General features: G+C 33.6%; 1 protein-coding gene across 3 annotated transcripts in view; it reads left to right on the top strand.

Moving 5' to 3' along the window:
• The window catches only part of LOC122630271 (lachesin-like), a 176,986-nt gene that overhangs the window by 60,528 nt on the left and 90,443 nt on the right, over positions 1-26,015 (top strand). For all 3 annotated transcript variants that reach the window (XM_043814606.1, XM_043814608.1, XM_043814607.1), the window contains one exon: positions 13,877-14,090. In XM_043814606.1, coding sequence (XP_043670541.1) covers positions 13,877-14,090 — 214 coding nt within the window. The remainder of the gene's footprint in view (positions 1-13,876; positions 14,091-26,015) is intronic.

Genomic DNA, 26,015 nt, shown 5'->3' with positions numbered 1-26,015 from the left:
AGAGAGAGAGAGAGAGAGAGAGAGAGAGAGAGAGAGAGAGAGAGAGAATAACGCCTGCATTCGCTGGAGTGTTTTCAACGGCATCGACATACCCTTCTTTCGCTTTTAAAATGATCATCGTCGAGTGACTTTGGATTTTTCGAGGAGCCGAAGCTAGCTAGCCTCCTCTTGTTCGCGTGAAATCTATGAAAGTCATTTTTCCAAGTGTACCACACGTCACGTTCGTTTTTTCTTTTTCTGTTTTTATTTATTTATTTTTCTTTTTCCTTTTTTTGTATGATAGATATTTCTTATAATACGTTCGACGTAATGTTTCGGACGTGACCGATGCAACAACGTAATCCTTGAGAAATGTTCATTTTCTTTCTATCTTTTTCTCTCTTTCTTTCTCTTTCTTTCTCTTTTTATGTTTGTGCGAGAGAACGTCATTGAGATAACATAAAATCCGTTTTCTACGGATAAATCCAATTTTCGGAGGCTCGCGCGTGTCCTCTTGCGAGTCAGTGCAAAGAGAACCTCCAGCTCCACATGGACGACGAGGAGGTTACTTGAAAGTTTCCTACGAATTTCCAAGTTCGTTAACTCTAACAAAGCGAGCGTTTGTAACGCTGTTGCGATCAATAATGTTAATAAGAAGATAACTTTAACTAGTTCCATGCTGGAAGGAGCACCAAGCAGGAGCTTGTTGTTGTTCCAGGCGTTTTGTTCCCTGCCAACTACGAAAGAGAGTTTCCAACACGTAAATACACGTGCAGGTAATACGTTATAACACTGTGGAAACTCGATCGTGTTTTAAGGAAGAAAGATAGAAATTCGACGTTGTCTTATTATCGATACTGACAATGAATCTGAACAGTCACGTTAGTTTAAAGGTAGATACTTTGGCATGCAATTCCTCGTTAGAATATACTGAAAATTCTTGTCGCGTTGCAAGCACGCTTTTTGCCATCAAAAAAAGAAACTTTTTAACTCGACCAATCTAGATCCTTGCTTTTTCTTTCTTTCTCTCTCTCTCTCTCTCTCTCTCTCTCTCTCTCTCTCTCTCTCTTTCTCTCTTTTTCTCTTTTTTTTTCCCTCTCTTTCTCTCTCAAACTTCTCTTCCACGCTTCTGCAATCAGTTTAACGAGTAACCCGCGACGACGCTAATTGTGAGTGAAGAGAAACGGCCCCGAATTATTTACGTACATACACATGAGTCGAGCTTGTTTATCCTGCAACTTAGTTATCTTCGCTGTTTCGGGTATACCGAGATATAATAATAAATCATGTTTGTAGATATCAAAGTAACTTTTCTATTTTCGTTTTCCATTTGTTTCTTATATATTTTAGATTATTATTAATATCATTTATTGTATTTTTGTTATTTCGTGGTAATAGAGAGTATCAATAGAAAGAGGGAATTTTTCCCTTTACAATGGTCTTTGTTTCACGTTTCTATGACTCTCCGTTCAGGAGATATAGCCTTTTGAAATATTCCCATTCATAATTCGTAATACAGCTGTGCGTAGTAGTACCATTGTAAAAAGTATTTACGTTACACAGCTGATTGGTAACGTAAATTCCAGGAATTTATATAGGTCACTGTGTCAATGAACTTCTTGAATGAATTTATATAGGTCAATGAGTCAATGAACCTATCTTTTATTTAATGAGTATATCACGTGAACTATAAATCGTAGAAATTTCAAACAAATACCATTTTAATGGGCAAATTTTTTTCTATTTTTTCATGCGATATTTGTTATAATTATATTTTTATAAACAATTTGTTATAAACAATTTGTTGAAAAAAATTCTTTATATTTTTTTGAAAATAACTTTAAGCATTAAAAATATCGTTTTGTTGTGTAACGAATTTGTTGCAACTATTTGTTATGTATAATTTGTTATAAATAATTTGTTATAAACAATTTTTCTTACTTTCGAGTGCAGTAAGTTGTAGAATCTTCAAAGGATTGCTTTTTCGTTTAACGAATTTATTTAACAATTTATTATAAACAATTTGTTATAAACTATTTGTTATAAACAATTTTTATAAACAATTTGTTATAAATAATTTTTTGCATTATTTCAGAATAAAATTATTATAAATTTTTAAAAAGATTGTTTTTTCTCTATCCGATTTGTTATGAACAATTTGTTATAAATAATTTGTTATAAACAATTTGTTATAAACAATTCTTCATTTTTTCGGAAACGAGTTATAAAATCTTTAAAGAATTGTTTTTTCTTCTAATAAATTTATTTTACAATTTATTATAAACAATTTGTTATAAACAATTTGTTATAAACAATTTTTCATATTATTTCAGAGTTTAAAGTAAGTTATAAATTCTTAGAACAATAATTTTCTTTCTGATTAATTTGTTATAAACAATTTGTTATAAACAATTTGTTATAAACAATGTTTCATCTTTCCCAAGTAAGTTATAGAATCTTTGAATGATTGTTTTCTCGTTTAAGCAACTTATATAACAATTTATAATAAACAATTCGTTATAAACAATTTCTTGCAAAGCATTTCAGACGTTTATGCACCATATACATAGATAGATAGTTTTCTTTCTATGAACATTTTGCTGATGCAGAATATTCGGTTAGAGCGTTTTTTGAAGGACATAAATAGCACCTTGAGAAGCCTACGAATGATATAGAAACGTTTCTAACCGAGGTGTGTGTAGCACAAGGACGTTCTTTCGAGAGTGTGAGTAAGTGAGAGAAAGAGAGAAATAAAGAGAAAGAAAGAAAGAGAAAGAGAAAGAGAGAGAGAGAGAGAGAGAGAGAGAGAGAGAGAGAGAGAGAGAGAGAGGCACTACGAGCCGGTTGGCTCGAGGGCTCTTAAAAGAAAAGATACGAGCGTAAGGCTACAGTAAAAAGGGAGAAAGAAAGAGAGACAGTAAGAGAGAGAGAGAGAGAGAAAGAGAGAGAGAGCGAGAGAGATGAAGGGTGAAGAGGGAATAGAGAAGAGAGGTTGGAAAGCGCGTCATCGCACCCCGCTTAAAGAGGATTCGGTATCTGTGTTTGTCGGCGGATTAATTTAAGCTCAGGGCCACTTTTACGTAGAACCATCTTCAGAGTTCCCCTCGTTTTATTCCCTGACGGGAGGACGTCGTCGCTTTCAGATTTGTCATATCCTACTTGTCCCTTTTTTCTTTTTTTTCTCTCTCCTCCTCTCTCTTTTTTTCTTTCTTTCTCTTTTTGCGTTACAAAAGATCTTGTCTTTTATCAAGAAAGAAAGAGAGAGAGAAAGAAAAAGTAGAGAACAGAGAATGTCATTCTTGAAGAAACCTGTGATAGAAAGGATATTTCTTGAGTTAGAGAAAGAGAGAGAGAGAGAGAGAGAGAGAGAGAGAGAGAGAGAGAGAGAGAGAGAGAGAGAGAGAGAGAGACAAAAAGGATCTTGCTTCTTTTCTTCTTAGAAATTTTACATTTACATCGAATTGCTTTGGAGATAGTCTCTTACTACTGTACCTTACTCTGTTCTTTGATCGAACAAATGTGAATGAACTTACTGGCCGGTGAGTTTGCTTCCTGTTCAATAGTAATTTCACTATCTTCAGGTCGTGTACCACCTGACGCCTTGAAAACCTTACGGAAAAATGGAACACATTTTGAAAACGATTTAACACGTTCTCCAGTATTTTCTCAACGCGTGGGTATTCGAAATCACTATCGTGTGATTTTGACCTTTTTTTCTTCTTTTTTCTCTCTCTTTTTTCTTTCCTTCCTTTTTTTTTTCTTTTCTTTTCTTTTCTCTACTGCGGTTTAAATACAGAGGCATGGTATACAGAAAAGGGTTCCTTTTTGTCGTTTTCTTTTTCTTTCTTGTTTTCTTGTTTTTCTCTTATTTTTTTACACCTCGTGCAATACAACATCGTAATCGATTCTTTTTCCATTTATACGTTTAATTTGTTTCAAGCGTATGAGACAAGATGCGCCGGGAAAATTTGAGAATTTTAATAGTCGAAGCTGACGTTCGACGTTATTCGAGTTTAATCATAGTTGAGCGATTTGCCAACGGCAATATATATTCTCGCTATCATCGAAGCCGATAATGTAAAAATGGAGGCGGAAAGTCCGGTACTTCGTATCAGTAAATTGTAATTATCTCAAGATCGTTCCAACTTATATAACGGTTCAGAGGATTTTCATAAAGAAAACGAGAGAGAGAGAGAGAGAGAGAGAGAGAGAGAGAGAGAGAGAGAGAGAGAGAGAGAGAGAGAGAGAGAGAGAGAGAGAGAGAGAGAGAGAGAGAGAGAGAGAGAAAGGGAGAGAGAGTGACGTAAAAGTTTCCTTTAAGCCCGACAAAGTCGATCTTCGTGTTATTCCAGTCCATCATCTTTCCGATGGATTTTTTTTTTTCTATTTTTTCTATCATATTTTTTTTTCGTTTTTTTTTTCTTTTCTTTTTTTTCATCAACTTTCTTGCGAGTTAGATGACGTGTCAGTTTCAAAAAGAAATTATCGCATACTTCTTGATAATATTTAAACTCCTCAACTCATACCATCCCATTTTTAAACATATTAACATTCTTCGGAAAATTTCGAAAACTTTCAATCATAGACAAATATTTGTTGCCTCATTCTTTCTTTTCTCTCTCTCTCTCTCTCTCTCTCTCTCTCTCTCTCTCTCTTTCTCCGACGTCGTTAATTAAAATATTATAACGTGCATTTATATATAAAAAAAAAAGAAAAAGGAAATAGAAATAGATAAGGTAATATCCTTTCGTAGTAAACGTCATTTCTTTTTAAACACCTCAGCCGTTTGTTTGCGAAAACATTCTCGATATATTTGGCGCCGCTTGTTCCAATTATAGCGAGAAAATTTGATCGTCGATCTTGGCAGAAAAATAGGATTGGCAGACGTGAACTATTATATTCAATCTGATAGTTAAATTACATCCTATGAGCGATCAAAGTTTAGATCGACCGAAGCTATTTATAATACGATTATTCGAACTAAGATCTCTCTCTCTCTCTCTCTCTCTCTCTCTCTCTCTCTCTCTCTCTTTCTCTCTCTAATTTTTGCAAATTTCATGAGAGTTTGCATATTTTCATTCAAAATGCAAACTCTAATTCTACATCGTCTTCTATCGCAAACCAGTAATTTATTCTTTCATCTCTCTCACACATTCGCACATTATAATATAAATACACGTAATATGTATGTCTATCTCACTTTATCCTTCTGCTCTTTGCCTATCTCTTTGAATCACTCTCTCTCTCTCTCTCTCTCTCTCTGTCTCTCTCTCTCTCTCTCTCTCTCTCTCTCTGTTTCTTTCTCTCTCGTAACATAACGTTCACCGAATAGTTCAAATAGCAATTCGTATTAAGAGTCGCGTTTCTCGTTTGTACAGTCTGGCCGAATTATTAAGTTATGAGATACCACATACTGGTGGATGGAGGTAACTATCTATGAGGAGACGCGCAGACTTTGCGCCGTAAAATCGCGGCCGCGAGTGCCTGATGCATATGCAAACGTGTGCCGGTACGGCCTCTGTGCCGGCTGATTCGAGCCACGGCAACTATCAGAAGGGATATTCCGTACGGTCGCTGAATATATGTATGTACATATACCTATATACTTGTGGGAAATGTGATTCCATGAGAGACGAATTTTCGTAGTACGTAGGTAACATTGCTTGGGTAATAAAGATGGTTAAATTTCATTATTCTTTTCTTTCTTTCTTTCTTCCTTTCTTTCTTTCTCTTTCTCTTCTTTTTTTTATAATAATAATAATAATAATAATAACAACAAGTACCAAAACTTATTTGATAAGTTTTAATAACAAGTACTTTACTTTGTGAGAGCTGAAAAGAAAATTAAATAAATCTTTTAGAAGAGATATCAATGGAATTATTAAAGTTCCAAAATGTATTATTAAGAAAATTAGAAAGGAATATAGAGACGTAATAGAGGGAAAAAAATTATTAAGTATCGTATATCTAAGCATTATTAAATAATAGTATCGTATCAATGAAATATATTGATTATTAATATAGGTTTTTAATTAAGTTCGTAAATAAATATCTGTACGATGTAAAATTTAGAACACTTCGATGATTCGAAATATCGACAATATTTTTTTAAGATAATTTTGATTGTTATTAAGATTTAAATTCTTGTTAAGATGAAATCTGTCTGAGTCAAGATCATTTTATAAATCTTTTACTATAACAAGTATATTTCGTAACTTCTTAAAGGAACAATCTTAAAGCTTCGATCTTAATAAGGTAATAGAATTTTTCTTAGACCCGTAATATATTACCTTCTTCGTACTTACAAAGTTAATACCGAGGAATTGGCAAGAACGTCATGGAGGTAGGATTTAAGCGTTTCAACAGAGCGAGAAAATAGAGAAAGAGATAGAAAGAGAGAAATAGAAAGAGAAAGAGAAAGAAAAAGAGAAAGATAAAGAGAAAGAGAGAAAGAGAGAGAGACATTCGTTAACTCGAAGCTTTCCTTCTCTGAATTCTTTCCCTGGTGAAAGAGCCATTTCCATTTTTTATTTCAGGAATAAGTAGAAGAAAAGAAATGAACTTCCTGTTTGTTATCAGACATTCTCTCGAAAAAAACTTGAATTCTCTGAGCCAATACTCACTCCTTTTTCTTCCTCACTTTACTTTTTTCGACCTAGCATACGCTTGAATTCTTTTCGATTAATTGTTTTCCGCCTCTACAGTTTCAACCCGTTTTATCCATTATCGTGCAATTCCCTCTCACCTCTTCTTATTCGTCGCGGTGTCGTCAGTATAACCGTCACTAGTACAGTAACGGCCGCGATCACACAACCACACAACCAACCATGGCATATCGTAGCCATCCACGTCTCTCTGAACCGAACTTTACCTGTAGTTCGTCAATAAGATCGAAGAGCTAATTAAAGTTTTCCGAAGAAGTAGTTCTAGGCTATCGACCGATCCACCAGGGAAAACAGGTCATCGTGGCTTAAATTTTCTAAAGAACCTTCAAGATAGACGTAGATTCTAACGGTACCATCAACCCCCTACTAACTATTTACCGCCCCTTAAAAAAATTTTCTTTATCGTTTCAAGTACCGTCGTTCTTTCGTTATACGAATATTTAGAATATCTTGATTTATTTCTGACTGAAATTAAACACAGTCGATTTCCTGTAAATTTTTCTACATGAGGATCGATAGTAAGAAAAAAGTAATGCTATTGGAACGCGATCATTACAAAGAGTATTCGCTTACAATCTAGATACATACTAATCGCTATACATTTTATATTAAATTCAAGTGTCCTTTCACTTTGTTCGAAAGGAAAAAAATTCGATTTTATTCTCTAGTTGAGCAGAATGCAATTCGATGAGATCGAAGGGACGAATCGAATGAAAGTTCTTTTTTCTTTTCTCTTTTTCTTTTTTTTTTTTTTTCACAAAGAGCCAAGCAAAGAGAAAAATACGCGTTCGATCTTCGGTTCGATGGGTCCTCGCGAGGATTGAGCTTTATCGTTCTAGAATGGAATTCGTCTTTAGAATCTATAGAAATCTTGAAGAAAGAGAGAAAAGATGTGTCAATCACGTGCACCAAATCGTTGATCTAAAGAGGATTGCGATTTATCACGAATGTTAGCAGCAACGAACAAACATTATTAGGCAGGATGATATCGTTTGATGTAAGTTGGGGGCGTAGCTTTCTCTCTCTCTTTTTCTTTTTCTTTTTCCTTTTTCTATCTCTCTTTTTACGTGCTATCCTTTTTCTTGATATCTTTTATGTCTCTGTCATTCCGTTCCCTTTTCTTTTTTTATTTTTCTTCTTCTTCTTCTTTTTCTTTATTTCTTTCCTTTTTCTTCTTCTTTTTTATTTTCGTTTTCTCTACTCTTTTTTTTTCTTTATTCTTTGTTTATCTGTGGTTCGTGCTCGGAACTTTGAGGTTGGTATCGCTTCTCGTCACGTACATACGAGATTCTATTCTTCGTGCTGAAAAAGAAAATAAAAAGATCGAGAGGTTACTAGGTGGAACGGTCAAATTTGACTGACCATCTCATATCTCTTATTCTTTTTTTTATTCATTACGTATTCTCTTTCTTTTTTCTACTTTTTCTTCTTCCTTCCTATGTCTCTCTTTTTATTAAGTGAGAACGAGTAGATAACTTGTTTTGATTAGAAACGAGTAAATTTTAGCAAAAGGCATAAATAATTTCGTTTAATGTTCTATCGAGTTTAAATTAGATAAAAGTATATAATATAATACGTTTGTTGATATTGATACGTATTTATGTATATAAATATTAAAAAAATTTTTTTTATAAGACTTGAATAAAAATGTCTATTATATCGTATAATATCGATTTTTATATACACTTTTTATTTTTTTTCGTTTTCGAAAATTCGATAGTTTGGTTGTAGATTTAATTTGTATTCGTAATATGTACAAATGAATATTATTTTTTTGTTATTTATAAAAATATATACTTTTATTTTTTATTACACCATCGTATATAAATCTATTTTCGTTATATTGATATTGATTTCTATTCTGATTTCATATTTTCGTTAAAAAATTTGATATGCTGAAAAGATGCGTGGTTACACATCTTTGTTATTTGAAAATTAACATTTGATGTGATAATAAACTTACATTAAACAAATCGATATGACAAATTTGGTAATCATTGTAGCTTTTTTTCTATCCTGTTATTCCGTATACTATGAAAATCCTATTAAATTTTCTCTTCTTTTCTTGGCATGAAATATTCTGCATAAAAATGTCGCAAAATTGTGACAGGGCTCACCATGTCATCCCTTTTATTCTTCGTAAAAAAGTAGACGAGAATCATAGTCTCATCGTATATAATATATATATATATATATACACCCATACACACACATACGCACGTATGTGTGTGTGTGTGTGTGTGTCTACGAGAAAAACTCGAAACGCTGGGCAAATACACGACGTAGGTCGCGCCGATGCGCGCGTGAAAGTGCGATAGGATAAAATAAACAGGAACATTTACGTAGCGTGTATTGATCAAAGGGTGAAATGTAAATACATAAATCGCGATATTGTCGTGTCTCGTATAGACATATCGACGAATTTTCCCAACAGACTACTACCGGTATTAACGATTTTTTTCCATAGTTTTTCGCTTTCGATGAAAAGTGTCCCGGAAATTCAACGTATTCGAATTTTCAAGCCTTTCAAACGAGAATCGTTTGCCATCGATCGAAATACAAAGAGGACATTGAACTGTTTGCAGAATTTATACCTATCAAGTTTTCAATAATAATCATGATAATTTGATTAAAACGATGTTTAAATAATATTATGATAATTTTCTTCAATTCTTAATCTCACAAATATTTCACTTTCATTAGATTTATATTTATAGAAATTTATTTATTTATTTTATTTATAATATATATATATATATATATATATATATGTATGTATATAAAATATTTAATATGTTATCAACATAAAATTTATTATATTAAATCTTCGAATAAAATACTAATGAAATATTTATAATCATACACGAGTCGTATGTATGTTAGGTAAAGAGACAAAAAAAATAGGAACAGAAAAAAAGAAAGGAGAGAAAAAAAACCATAATAGTCTCCAATTCACATCGCTGCACATTTTCATTTCATTTTTTGATTCCACTCGTGTACGCATTTGGACGATCACATAAACGAGTCTCGAAACGTTTTTGGCCCGTTGAAAAATACGAAAAAGCACCTGTCGTGTCCGCGTACTTCATGCGACGAGTCGTCGGTCACTCGTTAAATAACTATCGAGAATGGAGCGCGAGCGTATCACTGTGCCATGCTTCGTTAGTTCACTTGTCGATATATTAATGTAGATAAAATAAATTTGTGAATTCCATTTTGACTGGATGGCAACATCATTTCTATGTATAATAGCTCTGTCGATTAGTATCGCATCAATAGGTAGCATCTTCTACTAGTAGTTACATTGTTATTTTTTATATACCATAATCAAATTAATCTTTTTAATTTTGATTATATAAGGGAAGGAGAGAGAGAGAGAGAGAGAGAGAGAGAGAGAGAGAGAGAGAGAGAGAGAGCAAATTCAAATGTTTTCATATGACATACATATAAACATATTTTATTTTACTCACAAATATTTTTATAAAATATTAATAAATGATCGTAACACAATTTCAAATATATGGATACATACGTATATGTGTAGACACGGTCGGCCAAAAATTTCTAAGCGATTTTAAAAAACAGTTATACTTCTTCGATACCATATTTTTATTCTTTAATTTATATACCTTTTCGGATTGTATAACCACAAGCTTAAGAACTTTGTTACAATGTTTTACAAAAATTAGCTTAAAAAAAGAAAGAGTAATTGATTTTTTAAAATCATTCTGGATACTTCTCATTCAATCTATATATAAAGTAAATAAACTTATTCGTATCTACTAACAAATAAATTTGTCTATTCTCGATTAGTAACGATATTTTCTCGTTTAGTTTTTCCATTGTCATCGTCATATCGTTTTTTATCGTATGTTAAAAGACGAGAGTAATAAAAAAGGAAAAAGAGGAGAAATAAATAAATAAATAAATAAATAAATAAATAATAAAGAAAACGAAAAAAGAAAATATAAAAGTTACCTGGTTGTTTGAAGATCAACGTGGAGTTTGTTGGAACGAAAAAGGGAACGTAATGAAACCTCTTCGTTCTAATTTCGGAGGGCAAGGAAATCTTTTGAGCGTTATTTGGCGAACTGTAAACAGAGGGTCGCGTAATAAAGGGTTACCCTCACCAATTTCACCCAACTCTCCTTTTCGTGTACTTTACTCGCTTTTGCCCTCGTTTTTCTTATCATTTTCTCGATCGTAATTCTTATTCCCTCTGACATAGATATATTTATTGTAAGGGATTTAATTATTTCATGGGTACATTTCTGGTACATCGGCACATTGGAGTCACGTTGGCAAATTCTCTATGGAGTCGTTTGGTTTCCAGTCAGAGTCGTTTGCTCGCTCGGAAACCCTTTGGATATTTTAACAGTCTATCTAGTATCTTACTCTGAGATTTCTAGATAGTCAAAGAATCCCCAACACGTACGATTTGTTTTCAGTTCAAACAATGAGCCTCGTCCTCTGACGTAAGTTTCCTAGAACGAAACGTAAATGTATACACGTGTATAGGTACTGTATTTGTATTGTATTATTCATCGGAATATTTTCATTCATTGAAATATTTTCTATAGCAGAAAAATAGAGAGAGAGAGAGAGAGAAAGAGAGAGAGAGAGAGAGAGAGAGAGAGAACGTGTTTATCGTAAATTGTATACAACAATGTGGCCTATTTGTTCTTACATGACCTCTGTGTTTCGTAACCTTCAATTTGTTTAATACGAGAGTCGTATTTCGTTCCTAACAGTCAGTATCGTAGGAGAACGTGTAAGGTAAGCTTCAATTTTAACTTTCTTCTCGTTTCTTTCAATATAATCGGAAATAACATATATATATATTTCTCAATATATTTCGTTTTAATTAAAATCTAGCAGTAGTGCGTTCTATTTATACGTGTTCGTGCGTTAATTGTTGCAATTTTAATAATATTATATATATATATATATTAATTTTTTTTATCCGAACGTATATGAATATTTCTAAGTTATCCATTAAAAATCGATTTTATTATATTAACGTTTCATTGTAATATTTAATTAATTATTACAAAAGTGAAAAAGCTTTATGGGTTAACAACGTTATTTCAACAATTCATTTCTCGAACAATCTCTAGTATTAATTGCGATCTTAATTATTATTATTCCTTAGGCGATAGTAAGCGTGCGTTGCTTTATGCGCAATACGACAGCTGCGTTTTCAATAGTTCGCACATGCGAACACCTGCGTTTGTATACCGTTCATTTGTAATCAATTGAACGATTTTTCTATCTCTCTTTTTTTATTTAAAAAAGAGAAAAAAGGACAAACAAAAAAAAAATCCTGCGAGACGAACAAAAATAACCAATGATTCATACACGTTATATGATTCATAGTCCGGCTATAAAATCTCTCAGGGAAATTTTAAAACGTAGAATAAAACAGAGCCAACATCGTTACTCCTGTATACCGTACTCATAAAAAATAACTTCTGTTAGACGTATTTTTCTTTTTCTATTTTTCATCACCTTAGAATTAGAAACTCGTTCGATACTACTAACATATATACGTACGTATGTATATTATTATATATCGACTTATTACAATCTCTCAGAGATATCGTATATAAATTTTCTTTGTTAGAAGGCAAACGACGATTGCACGAAGGTAAAGATTGAAATTAAAAAGTAAAATCAAAGTAGTAAGTACCATGCTGACGTGAAACTTTTCTAAGATGTAATTATTCGTTGCTAAGTCCTTTATAATAAAGACAAACGAGCGTCTCCTTCCTTACTTTCTCTCTGTCTTTGTCTCTCTATTTCTCTTTCTCGATCGCTTGCTCTATCGTTCTCTCTTTCGTTCTCTCTAGAGTTCAAGACTCGGATGCTTTCAAAGATATAGGACCAGTAACGTTTCTCAAATCGTACCAGTTGTGTAACGCCTAACGATTCTTTAACTTCTCTCAACGTCCAACTTCGAGACTGTGAATATCGCGTTAAGCGTCCTCGGTTAATCGCCAACGGCTTGTTTTCAAACTACCAAAAGATCTTCATGATCTTGATATAGGGAAGGTACTTCCTAACGACATAGCGTCGAGTTGTAACTCAAGTCATTATTTTTTCCGTGGTTTCCTGTTTTATTTTTTTTTCCTTTTTCTTTTGCCTAAAAATAGCCCTTCTTCGATCAAAAATTAAACGCATTTTGTCGAGGTCGTTCTGTTTTTATATCTGTTTTTATTTTATCTCAAATCGTATTACACATCTCTCTTTTTTTTCTTCTTTTTTTTTTATTTCTTTTTTAAAGAAATTTTTCGCACGTTTTCCCTCCATATTTTCACTTGATGTTTTCGCTTCGTGTTTTCACTTGATGTTTTCACTCGTGTTCAATTTTTCACGTGTATCGTATTAAGAGTATTACGTCGAATATTTATTCGAATCGTTTTAAACTTATATTTAAACTTAGAAATTCTACCTCTTATTTATTCTTACAAATGTTAGATTATTTTTATATCGTGTGACCTTAAAGTTGACATTACTAAAGAGATTTTGAAATAGCTTGAGATGTTTACGTCCTTCGACGTACCAAAATATAATTATCTTCGACGACTCTTTTTTTTCTTTCTCTTCTTCTTCTTCTTCTTCTTCTTCTTTTTTCCTTGTTCTTCTATTACGTCTATCCTTTGCACACGTGTGCACAGACAGAAACATGTAGAAACGTGTACATAGTTATATACGCATCTACGATGATACGTATGTACCATAAAGGGAATAAGATATTTGAATTCAAATAGGCGTTGTAGGACACGAGGACTTGTCAGGGAGACGGAAGATTCGATTTACATTATATTTACATTGCAATAACGTAGCTCAATGTGTTTCATATATAAACGTATATATCTCTATATATATATATTTTTTTAAATATATATATATATGCATACACATATATCTCCATGAAATCTCAATACGATTTGAAACCAGCAAAAGTTTTATTTTTGGAATATTTATTATCGTTCTTACGAAATATTTTACGAGATCGATGTAATCGAAAATGTCGATTCTCGATATAATCTAATTTTGAAAATATAATATCTTTAATCATGCAACCAAATTAGAATGATATTAAAAATAAAAATTAATGAATTTATTTGAACAAAGAGTGTCGATTATATCGAAGACGATAAATAATGAAATTAAAAAACGATGACTTCGTTGTGATCGTAATGTGACTCATGTAAATAATCTTGTTACAGGTATCGTGGGTACGAAGACGTGGCGAGGATTTTCATTTACTTACTATCGGCCTTGACACGTATGCGAGCGACTCGAGATTTTCTTTGGAGTTCGAAGGCCCGAACGATTGGCGATTACAGTTGAAATCGGCGACTGAAAGGGATGCAGGACTTTACGAGTGTCAAGTCAGTGTACATCCGCCATTAATCAGAACGGTTCATCTGTCGGTATCAGGTGAGTATCTTTCATTCACCCTAACCGATCCATATTTCAATATATACGATGTATAGTATACGTAAGTGGATATATTAGAAAGGTGCGATATATCGATTCCGATGTTGAGTCATTTTTAACGAGTCTACCCATCTTACTTATCTAACCGTAAACAAGTTTTCGTCATTTTTCATTGAAAACGTGAGAAGAAAGATTCACTTAGTTTGATCGTTCGAAGAAGAGGACAAAGAGAGATAGAGAGAGAGAGAGAGAGAGAGAGAGAGAGAGAGAGAGAGAGAGAGAGAGAGAGAGAGAGAGAGAGAGTTAGTAGGAAAGTAAATAAAATGACATAAAAGTTTACATTGGAGAAGGTGCTTCTCGAAACAAGGATGTCACGGTAAGTTGCTTGATCGAAAGCACTTACACAGCGTCGGAACGAAGTCAATTTCTCAAAGCGTACGAACAATGAAGGGAATGGTGAGAAGGATAGAGAGAGGGAGAAGAATGGCATTGGAACGTTAGAAATAGTAAGGGGGTGGAGAATGATCGAGAGTGGTTTGAGAAAAGGGTTACATCCATTATTCTCTTAATCTCCCTTTGTAAAGCGAACTCTACCGTAAAGTTACTCGGTCGAGATACATAATCCGCGAGCGCGTGCGCATTTTCGTTGGGGCATAAATCACGATGGTAGCGCATCGTTAGGGTCGTCCTTGTCGGTGGCATAATGGCGACTTCGCCGGTCGTAACGATGTCCTCGTGGTACTCACCTCATCCTATATCGCTAGCTAGCTAGCTAGCTAGGTACTTACCTACGTCCCTTAATTGAACCCACGGATCCTCTCTTTGGATCCTTCGTTTCGTTCGTTCGTTCGTTCAATCGGCTCATAATAATCATTTCGTTGCCTCCAGGTCTAAAGTTTTTACTAGCGATTTCGTTCGTTATCGTTCTACCCTTCCACGATTAATCGAATAACGATCAGCACATTTAGAGATCCATAGATAGACAAATATACGTTTCTACTTTGATACTTTTTGGATGGTTAGAAAACATATCCCGTTTGTTTCTCTTCGAGTGGTTAACTCGAGAACTTACTACTAACGGGTAATTTGCGGCTGCCGAGTAAGTGCTCGTAAATCCTCCTTTTTCTTTCTCCTCCGATGGTCCTCCGAAATTCAAATGAGATAACTCTTCTTCGTTAAAATCATGATATATATATATATATATATATATATATATATATATATATATAAGAGATTTACTATACTAGATCATTCAAAAATGAATTTCCATTGATTTGACGATAAAGCTATTCTTCTCTAGACCAAATTGATTTAATTAACGCATTGTTTTGTGATTTCTATCGTATGATATTCCGATTCGATTATTCTCGGAGAATTTTGTCTATGAATAGCTTTAGTAAGAAGACCTAACTATCAATGAAATTTCATAAAGGAAATACCTATTACCTATAAGATGATTTAATGAATCTTTTGCGAACGAACCATCCGATATCTTTGATAACATTGAATCTATTGAAAAGTGTCGAGAGATATATCATTATAGTCTTAACGAAATGAAAGCAATCAAGGAGATGTATTTAATTAGGCATTTATAATGATTCATGCTTTATAAGAATATTAATTCGTCTTTCTGAACGCAACGTTTTAAATTACCGGATCGTTCGTTTAATAATTCTTCTTTTTTTTCTCTCCTTTCTTTTTATTCCTTTTTTTTTCTTCTTTTTTTCCTTCTTCTTTTCGAATTTTAACGAGGTAGTTGTTCCGACATTATTACTCTTAATAATCCATTCTCTCCGCACGAGAAAGGTATTACGAACGAATGAAATAATGCTACCACGCAATATGTCGCGAAGGGGAAAGTTGCTTCTATTTAGCCTTCAACGATCTACTTTATTACAAACTCTAACAGACAAACTTATAACTTAACGACATGATTGTACCTACTGTATTCGACGTATACACGTATGCGTGCGTGTAGTTATATACGAGCCATTTGTATGACGTACTACAATCATCCAATTTATTCTCTAGAGGTAAAGTTCTCAATTTTCTTGCACTATGCATATATGAGATTTCGTTTCCTGCTACAAATCGTTCGTTTATATAAACGAACGTTTTTTTTTTTTTTTTTAAAAAAAATCTTCAATTACAATCATTCGATCAATTCTTTTAATAATTATTTTTATTCCATATAAAGTAAGTTTTTCTTATAACAAATTTACGTTGAAATATACGATCTTTCACGAAGGTATGAAAGAGAATTTGATCGATCGTAATTTTTATGACACACTCTGTAATATAATTGTCTTAAAGAAGCATCATCGTGTCTGGTTAATGTTGAGATGGTTAAGAAAATGAAAAATTTATTTTAAATGGAATGAAAAAATATTTTTTTCTTCTCTCTCTCTCTCTCTCTCTCTCTCTCTTCGCCCTTTTCTCTTTTTAGTAAAAACTCGTATTTTCTTTTGCGCTCGAATTTGCGATTAGAGATTAATATCTTAAACGTAAAACGTGACTCCTTTAATTAAGTCTACGAGGTGCTGCTTTGTCGTCATAAATCGAAAGGCTGACTGGAACTAAAGCGAGAACTATTAGGTACCTGTCGTGTCTTCCGGCTTTGTCGACGTTTTATCGTCGCGAACACTAACTTGCAATTAGTTCCCTCTTTTCGCTTTAGCTCGGACTCCTTTACTTATATGGGCGTGTCCCTTTATTCTATCTTAAGATATAATGGAATTAAGCTTTTCGAGTAGAAGTATCTTAACAAAATCTTTTGGTGCTTTTTTTTTTTACGAATATTACAGTCGGAATTTAATTTTCAAATAAATTACAATGGAACACGAACGTTATATTTTTTCTCTCATAAGGTTCGAATAATGTTCTTTTTTTTTTACTCTATATAATAATCGCAAAACCTTTTTTCTGATTAATCTTTGAAATATTTATTTGCTAAATAAAAATATTATATATAAATATTTATATATAAATAAATATTTTAATCTATATTATGAATTTCTATTTATGATATATATATATATATATATATATATATATATAAATCTTTAATAAAATTTATTTTCTTTTTAAAGATAAATACACATTTAGTTTTAAAATATATTTTCAAAGATAAAATGTTTATAGTTATTTATCGCGAATGAAAAATTTTAGTTAAAAGTAAATTTTTATTTATATTCTAAAAATAAATGAATGAATAAATAAATAAAGCGATTTAATGTTTTATTATTATTCAATATTGAATAAAAAGCAAAAAATTTATTACATTCGTAAATAATTATATATTCGTAAATAATAACATTGAAAAAGGAATATTCGTATAGGATATCTCTATATTTATATTCGTATAAGATATTATCCTTGATATGAAATCCTTTTAAAAGATTGATATTAATGCACTTAAATAAAAAAAAGCTTAAAGATTAATTAATATCTTCAAATATTATCATTTTTCAAATGAAATTTAACAAACTTTATATGAAACTTTTGGTACAGAGAGAAGTTTGACATTTATAATTCAAATGGTTATTCGAATAATCGAGAGAACATTGAGTTCGTTTCCTAATCACGCTCGACGTAGCTTTCTCGAAACTTTACAAATCATTGAATACGAATACGTTCTGTATGCATAAGTGGAGAAAAGGTAAGCTCACGTTGGATACGAAACACAATGGAGTTTAGCAATAGGTACGCATCGTTGCATCCTCGAGTTTAAGTTATACGAAAGGACGTAGATTTCGGTTTCGATTTGATGAATCTAAATTTCACATATTCATGGACTTAACTTTAAAATTAATAGAAGGTAGTATTAGTAATAATAGTAGTAGTCGTGGTAGTAATTATTCGGTATAGAAAATATGATGTTTGTTAAAAGAAGCTGAAATTTCACGTTCTCTTCCTCCCTATCTCTCTGGCTCTTTTTTTTTTAAAATTCCTGATTACGATATTGTGGTGACTCACGTATATTTTTGATTTTTATTTTACTGTATTCATGACCGTGCAAGCTATGACTGGTGTCATTCAAGAGAAGAGTATTTCACGTGGCTAACAACGTGAAACGAAATAGTGGAAGATGTATATATATATATATATATATATATATATATATATATATATATACACGCAAATACGAACACACATGCAGACGAAGAAAAAGAACAAAAGAGGAAAGAAAAGCTCAGTCGTAGAGAGGCCAATAAGAGTGTGGAAATGGGAATATTTTTCAGTCACTATTTTCGACCGATAGACCGACCAGCCTTAGAGCTTTATGAAATATTTGACAGAAATAGCGAGTACAAGAGCGGCATAAATTTTGGTCGGAGACCCCCATGGTAACACGGAACACATAGAAACGTGTCGTATCTAACGTAAGACCGGAGAGCATCGAGGCGAGGTAACAGAATGGCCGTCGAGCTTATCGAACATGTTTCAACGTAAAAAAGGAGCTTATTTTTTATTATCGATTCGAGTAACTTTTGACTGAATCATTTTTGATCGTGTGAGGCGTAGATAAATGTCTTTGACATATGGATATATATATATACACATTTATAATACCTAAATATAAATAATCGATAGTTTGAAGGAAAGAAAAATTGTATAAGAAAAGTTATCTATTAAACATATATGACATACATATATATATATATATATATATATATATATTTATATTTATGAATTAGATAATTAGCTCAAATTAAACTACAGATAATATCATCTTTTTCATTACATAGATAATTAACTGTCTAATCAATCGATTGATCAATAAGAAAAAAATTTTTCTTTCTTTTTCGTTTTTATTTGACATACACAGAAAGATTTCGATTTTGCAGAAAAGGAGATAAAACAATGATACCTTAACTGAAAGTAATCGAATATATTTGTAATGTTTTGGATTCTTATCTAAGTCGTAGGAGGAATCGTATTGTCAAAAGATATAACCGTGTTGGGAATAGAAAGTGCAGAGCGAGTTACAATGTCGATGACGATCAGCCATCGTCATATGCTATTTGGTCTCTTTCTATCGAATCCGGGTCGACCTGGTCATGGAGTATAGTTTTTCCGGAAAATGCATAACCTCTTTTTACTTTGGCGCTTAGAGAGAAAAGGAGAAGGAAAGAAAAGAAGGGATAGAGAGAGAGAGAGAAAGACGGAGAGAGACTACGTTTAATGATTTCCTTTGAGAGGAACGAACGTATACGTTCGTTAACGTTGAGAGCTTTTCTCTTTCTTCTTATTCCTTTTTTTTCTTTCCTTTTTTTCTTTTCTTTTTTTTTCATTTTTCTTCGCTCCCTCTTCTCGTTTTCCATTCCTTATCACTTGATCGACTTCAACGAGTAGGGATCAGACCAGACGATAAGAGAATATCTATATAATGGTTCTTCTGCCATGTAAAAATTTATAATTTTCTCATTTCAGGCACGAGGAACCTTTTAATTTGGATTAAAAGAAAAAGAAAAAAAAAAAAAAGAAGAAATAAAGTAATTAACATTCAAACGAGATCTTCGTTTAATAGACAAAAGGATAGAAATATATAGTGCATTATAGATACTTATAAAAGGAAGATTCGAGTTGGAAGACAAACGAGTTATCGTTTGTGAAAAGAAATGAAACGGTAGTAGAAATAGGGGTAGAGAAAAGGATGCGGAAGGGGCGGATAGAGAAAGGAAAGATGGAATAAAATAAAAAAGAGAAAAATTTCTTCTGTTATCGTTGGAACGACCGTTGTATTTCATATAGTAATCCGCATCTTCTGAGGTCCGACATGTATCTATATATTTTTTTTCTTTTTTTTTTTTTTATATCTACCGGAATTCAAGATCGACGTAAAGATTGACGATTCTCGAATCGGGAAGGAAGAATCTCTCTCCGTTTTTCTTGACATTTCGATCGGAGTGTCCAACCGATGTGTCCATTCTACCGTTTTGACTTTTACGACGTGGATTTAAAGCGTGCGAGTTTGTGTACGTATCTATGTATGTGCATGGGTGTGTGTTTCAAGACCGTGGGCGTGCTAGACAGAAAGAGAGAGAGAGAGAGAGAGAGATCTTCTTCTCAACGAAGATATAACTACGTTCTCGTAATTTACGCGTCCGCCTAGTACGGCATAAACTTTCGTCGTTAAGCCGTACTACATCGTTGTTGAAGAAAAAGAAGAGAGAGAGAGGGAGAGAGAAACGGTTCGGTTAGTTTCCGTTTTCTCGGCCGTTTGACCAGAGTTAAAGTTTATGTCACAGCGCGACGTACCAAAGAAATGGAAAAAACGGGCTCCACCCTTTTCCTTTTCCTTCGAACGTGCTCTATCGTCGACCACCTTGTCTATCTTCTACGAGTTTGGTACGAACAGATAGAGAGCTTTCTCTCTGTCTTTTTTTTTCTTTTTCTTTTTCTTTTTCTCTTTGTTTTTCTTTCCCTTTCTCCCTTTTTAGAAATTATTTGCTAAGTTTCCTAGCCTGAGAGAGAGAGAGAGAGAGAGAGAGAGAGAGAGAGAGAGAGAGAGAGAGAGAGAGACAGAGAGAAAGCTTTATATTTGGCAAACGTTCAAATTGTTAAGAACTTAACTTTTAAGAAGAGTGTCTCTTTTGGATAGCATAAATTTGCAGCCTTTTAATATTCGTATAGATCCGATTAATATCCTTATACGATGGGTTTCGTGTTCTCATTAAGAAGATTCTTGTGATATATAGTCAGAGATTAGCAAACACCTGATACTTCGATCAGTCAGTTTCTAATGTTTAGGTATTAGATCTTACGTAAATGATCCTATTATATCAGAATTATAAATGAATTTGTCAATTATGAATGGAATTTGGGATGACTGATGAAAATTGATTTGAGTCAATTTTTGAACTTGGGTGGAATAATAAAATCTTTTCTTATATTTTCTTTCTTATGCAGTTTGTATTTTTCTTGTAGTTGAAAACTAGAAAAAGATAGTTGAAAATCACGTATGATCGTAGAAAGAGTGTGAGAAATAGAGAAAGAGAGAGAGAGAGAGAGAGAGAGAGAGAGAGAGAGAGAGAGAGAGAGAGGAAGAGATTTGCGGTTTGTTATCGTAACGGTATCGCGTCTTATCAGGTGTGAAAATTGAATCGGCAAGTAAACGTGCTCTCTCGAATCGTACGAAATGTATTCCCACGTAAGGGAATAGAAAGCAGTTCACGCTTACGGATGTTCACGATAGAGTGGCGACTACCGGGTTCCTCTCTAACCTTCAACCTCTTTCCCAAGTTACCTCCGAGTTAGAATAAATCACGGTACTCGCAAACATTGCTACCGTTTATTACTCGATCGTCTGACCTATTGCTTGTATCTACGAAATAATTAGATTTTGTTGTTGTAGAGTATATTATACCTACTTGTAGTATATTGCCACATAATATACAAGGAAGTGAGGGATGTTAATTAATTTATCATATGATATTAATTAGTATCCATATCATCGGTGATACGAAAATTATATCGATCAATTCATTTATAGAAATCGATACTGAGTAACCCATATGTATTTTATATATGTATGATGTATGTACAAATAGTTATGTATACATATATACATACATACATACATATATATATATTATATATTTCATTATGTTAATTGATTCATTGTTTATGGTAATGATAGAATGCATTTTTAATCGTAAACGTTGACTTTGAAGGCTTCATTCTATTAATCATTTTCATCGATAATCAAAGGGTCGATTGAAATTAATGCACGAAGTAAATATAAAATAAAGAGAGAAATATTTTTCCGAGAAATCGAGAGATATTTCGATGGACGCACAAGGATCGACTTCCCATACGCTTGTATCTTAAAGGTTACGAGCGTTCATGGGATAAGCACAGTGACAATAAATCAAAGTAATTGGAGGGGTAAGATGTCGTAATAAATAAATAAATATATATATATATATATATAAAATCGTCTATCGAGCATACCAACACTTTCAACCTCTACCAAGTTCTTTATAGTCCTGGTATACTCTCTTTTGCGAGATAGAACGCATCGCTAGATACGACAGTTTGGGAGCAGCCATTAAATTCCGTGCTTTCTTTTCCTTGACTCAGGAGAATTATGAAGACGAGCTTGAAATAGGGAACGTGTATTCTATCGTCTTTTTCCCCTTCTTTCTTTCTTTCTTTCTTTCTTTCTTTCTTTGTTTCTTTCCTTTTTCTTTTTCTTCTTCCCTTTCTCTTTCTTTATTTTGTTTATTTAGAAAAGATAGCTCGAGGCGTTGTTGGGATGGTGAGAGCTGTCCAAGTGTAAGAAAAGCAAAGACTGCTTAAGAAAGACGTTCGCGAAAGGGTCGGACAAAAGAAATTTCGAATGAATTCAAGCACCTTGGCTCTATCGTTCGTGCAGAATTACATCAACGAGTTATGCCTTGCGCAGATACGCTGCTGAAGACTTTGCACGAGAACGAAGGGGATGGTTGAAAAGGTAGGGTGTGAAGAGTAGCGGAATTGGTACGAAGAGGAGATTGGGCGAGAATGGGGGTGGCAGCGTGGGTGGGGTTAGATAGAAAGGAGAACATTATCCTGATGAGACAATGAAATTTCTCGAGAGTAAGGAACAAGGAGGTGCTCTTCCGTTTTCCTAGAGGCTACCAGAGTCGCACCAGAGTCGCATTAGATTATGTCGCGTGACGTTGTGTAAACGAACCATCTCGTCGTTATCGCTAGGATAAATTTACTTCTCGTCGGCTATTCGCCAAGGGACGATCGAACAACCTCGCGCGATATCGCGAGAAACGAAAGCTTCTTCTTGCTTTATTCTTCTTCGACGTCAATCCTTCATATTCTTTTACCTTCATCGATCTTACGATGTTTGAGCAATCATGCGCTATACCGAACGGAATCCTGAGAATCGGTTTTAACGTCTTTCTTGAGATTTTATAAGGGTAGATTTAACGCGCGTATTTTTTTCTCTCTTTCTTTTCTTAATTTTTTTTTCGAACAGTTTTTTCTTCGTTCGTTCGTTCGTTCGTTCGTCTTAATCGTTGAGCATTTAAAGTTCTTATAAAAAGTAAAAAAGTTTTATTAAAATTTCGTTAAAATATCGGCCTGAGTTAAATTTTCTAAGAGAAAAAGAAAAAGAAACGAATGATAATTTCGTTTAAAATATTCAATCGATCATTTAATACTGTTACGTTACTTTCTATAATAACAGTTTGATTCGTTATACAGGATGGGAGGGAGTCCTATCGTTTACCTCACAAACTTTGACGTTTATAGGAACGATCGTCAAAGTTCGATATGAAATATCGTCATAATTTCGCGGCTCCCGACGAGTACCGTTTACTTAACGTTCGTTATCATCCATAGCGTTAACGCGTCCCACCGATTTGACGTCCTCTCTCGTAGCTTTGTTCACGAGGATTAATTTCGATCGAACGACCGGTCAAATCGGTGATCATTACTCAGTCATAGAGCAGAGCTGCATGTAGAATGCAGAATGCGAATCAGTAATCATTAAACGTTAATTGCGATTGGTAACTCGGTACTGATACATTTTTAAATAGTTAAATATCTCTGATAATTGATATAGCTTGAAATTTATATGTATACATGCATATATTATATTTATTTAATTCATTAATATAAAGAAAATCATAAATTATAAGAAAAAAATAAGAAGAACAATCGTTTACTATATTGTTCATTTCCTTTTTCTTTCCCGTAGTATAAATGGGAGATAATAAAAACAATCAAAGATAGTGGTAAGCTGCATTTAAAGCATAGTTATTATGAAGAGGCGTTAATTCCTGAAGGAGAGGGTTGGATCGTTCGTTGGAGGGTGTAGATGCATGTACCATAAAATCGTGATATTCAAGCTCGTATGTAGAGATGGTTAGTCGGGGAACGCATCAACCGTACTAACACATCAATACGAGCATATAAGAACATACGCATACGTTCAATATATATGTACATAATATACATACATACATACATACATACATACATACGTATGTACGTACGTACATATATACGATATATATACATATATATATATATAGATACACACACATATTTTATGTATATATATATCTAGTTAGAACTCCTTCTCGCGGTATTCGCTCGTTCTCATCGGTGCGAGTATGCGTTGAAGTTGGAAAGTGCTTGTACCAGCGTCATTATTAATCTGAACGCCCATTAAAACGGCAAGCGGCGTTGCTCTCGTGCTCGCGATTCTCCTCCGTCGAAATTTAGATTTGAGTTCGCTGGGAGTTTCGCGCGCCCGAACGCGAGCATTTGTCTGCTCGTCTACCGCGTGCGCGCGCGCGCGCCTGTGTGTGTGTTTGTACGCGTGAAAGAGTGAGAGAAAGCGCTCGAAGCTGAAGCGGCAAGAACCGAAAATGCTAAAACTAAAAGTCGGCGGAAGGGGGAGGGCTTAGCTTCGTAGAGAAACTTACCTTCGTTCCTTACGGCTACGTGCCTTAAGAGCCAAACTCTTGATTATATCGATATACTACGAACGTTACGAGCTAAATCGAATGGAAGTTCGACGAGTTTTCGAAGACGGGACGAAGCTCTTTATACGATTTGGCTTCTATAAAAATATGAATACACAGATGACTTTTTAGACCGAAGGTAGATCGGTCCCTTTGAAGAGGAAAGATTTTGGTTCCTGGGCATGTATGAAAAATGGAGATATTTTGTTAACGTCTTACAGATACAAGGGAATATTCATATTTATAGAAAATTGGACTTTATATTATCGAATTATATATGTATTTCTGTTTCCTTTATCGTACGTTCATTTTATTGATCGAGAGAGTAATCGAAGAGACAATTCTTTTTTTATTTGTTTTTTTTTTTCTTTTTTTTTTTCTTTTTTCTTTTTTTAAGCCACACGTTGTACAGTTTGTACGATGATAATAATACGAGTGAAACTATCGATGTAAATTTTTTTTCTCTCTCTCTCTCTCTCTCTCTCTCTATTTTTTTTGTTGCTTTAATGGTTTATCGCAGTTTGCATCGATCAATACTTCTCTCCCTTTCTCCCCTGCCACCCTATCCCACCCCCAAAATGGCAAATGGAAGCCACGCAGGAATTTGCAAAGCGCAGAGCACAGAGTTAATATGGAAACTTGGTCGAGAACGTGGAATACCAAAATATTTTGTTGAGATAAGAAAACTTTTATATAGCAAACTTTTTTATGATACCTCCCTCTTTTCCTGGTGTTTTGTGTGTGGCTTTTTTTTTGTTTTTTGTTTGTTTTTCTTTCATTATTATTACGAGCACACGAAAATCCTAGCCTTCTCTCATTCTCTCTCTCTCTCTGAAAGTGTTGTAAAACGTATGTTGTTTTCATCTTTACGAGTTATTTGATGCGAATTCGATCGCTTCTCGAATAAATATTTCCGATTTTTTTTTTGTCGTAATCAGATACAATGGATATGATATTTAATTTCCAATGAAAAATCTCGAAGAAACGAATTCGTTTGTCATTTCATTTATATATTTACTCACGTTCGAATTTCATAGAGTAATGAAAAGAGAAAGGGAGAGAAAGAAAATACAGTTCGTTCGAAGAGAAACAACAATGAACGCGGATAAATTAGACGAAAAAACTGTTCTTGCTACTCGCGTATACGTCTATTGTTCGACACGAATGTTCGTTTCATTCTCTCTCTCTCTCTCTCTCTCTCTCTCTCTCTCTCTCTCTCTCTCTCTCTCTCTTTCGAATTTTTTTTTGTTTTTGTTCAACTAGCTTCGCACACGATAATCTTCGTTTCGGGACATAAATGTATGCGTGTGTCCTACTCTGTTTGTATGTGTGTGTATATACTGTGATGCTTGTACTGTAAGGGTTAATCATTTTGCACGAGTCGAAGCCCTTTCTCTGTTGGTTGTCTAGTCGAGAGAGAGAGAGAGAGAGAGAGAGAGAGAGAGAGAGAGAG

This window comes from Vespula pensylvanica, chromosome 6 (assembly GCF_014466175.1).
Source record: "Vespula pensylvanica isolate Volc-1 chromosome 6, ASM1446617v1, whole genome shotgun sequence".
Lineage (NCBI taxonomy): Eukaryota > Metazoa > Arthropoda > Insecta > Hymenoptera > Vespidae > Vespula > Vespula pensylvanica.
Note: the sequence above shows the minus strand (reverse complement) of the source record. Positions and strands in the feature narration are given on the sequence as shown.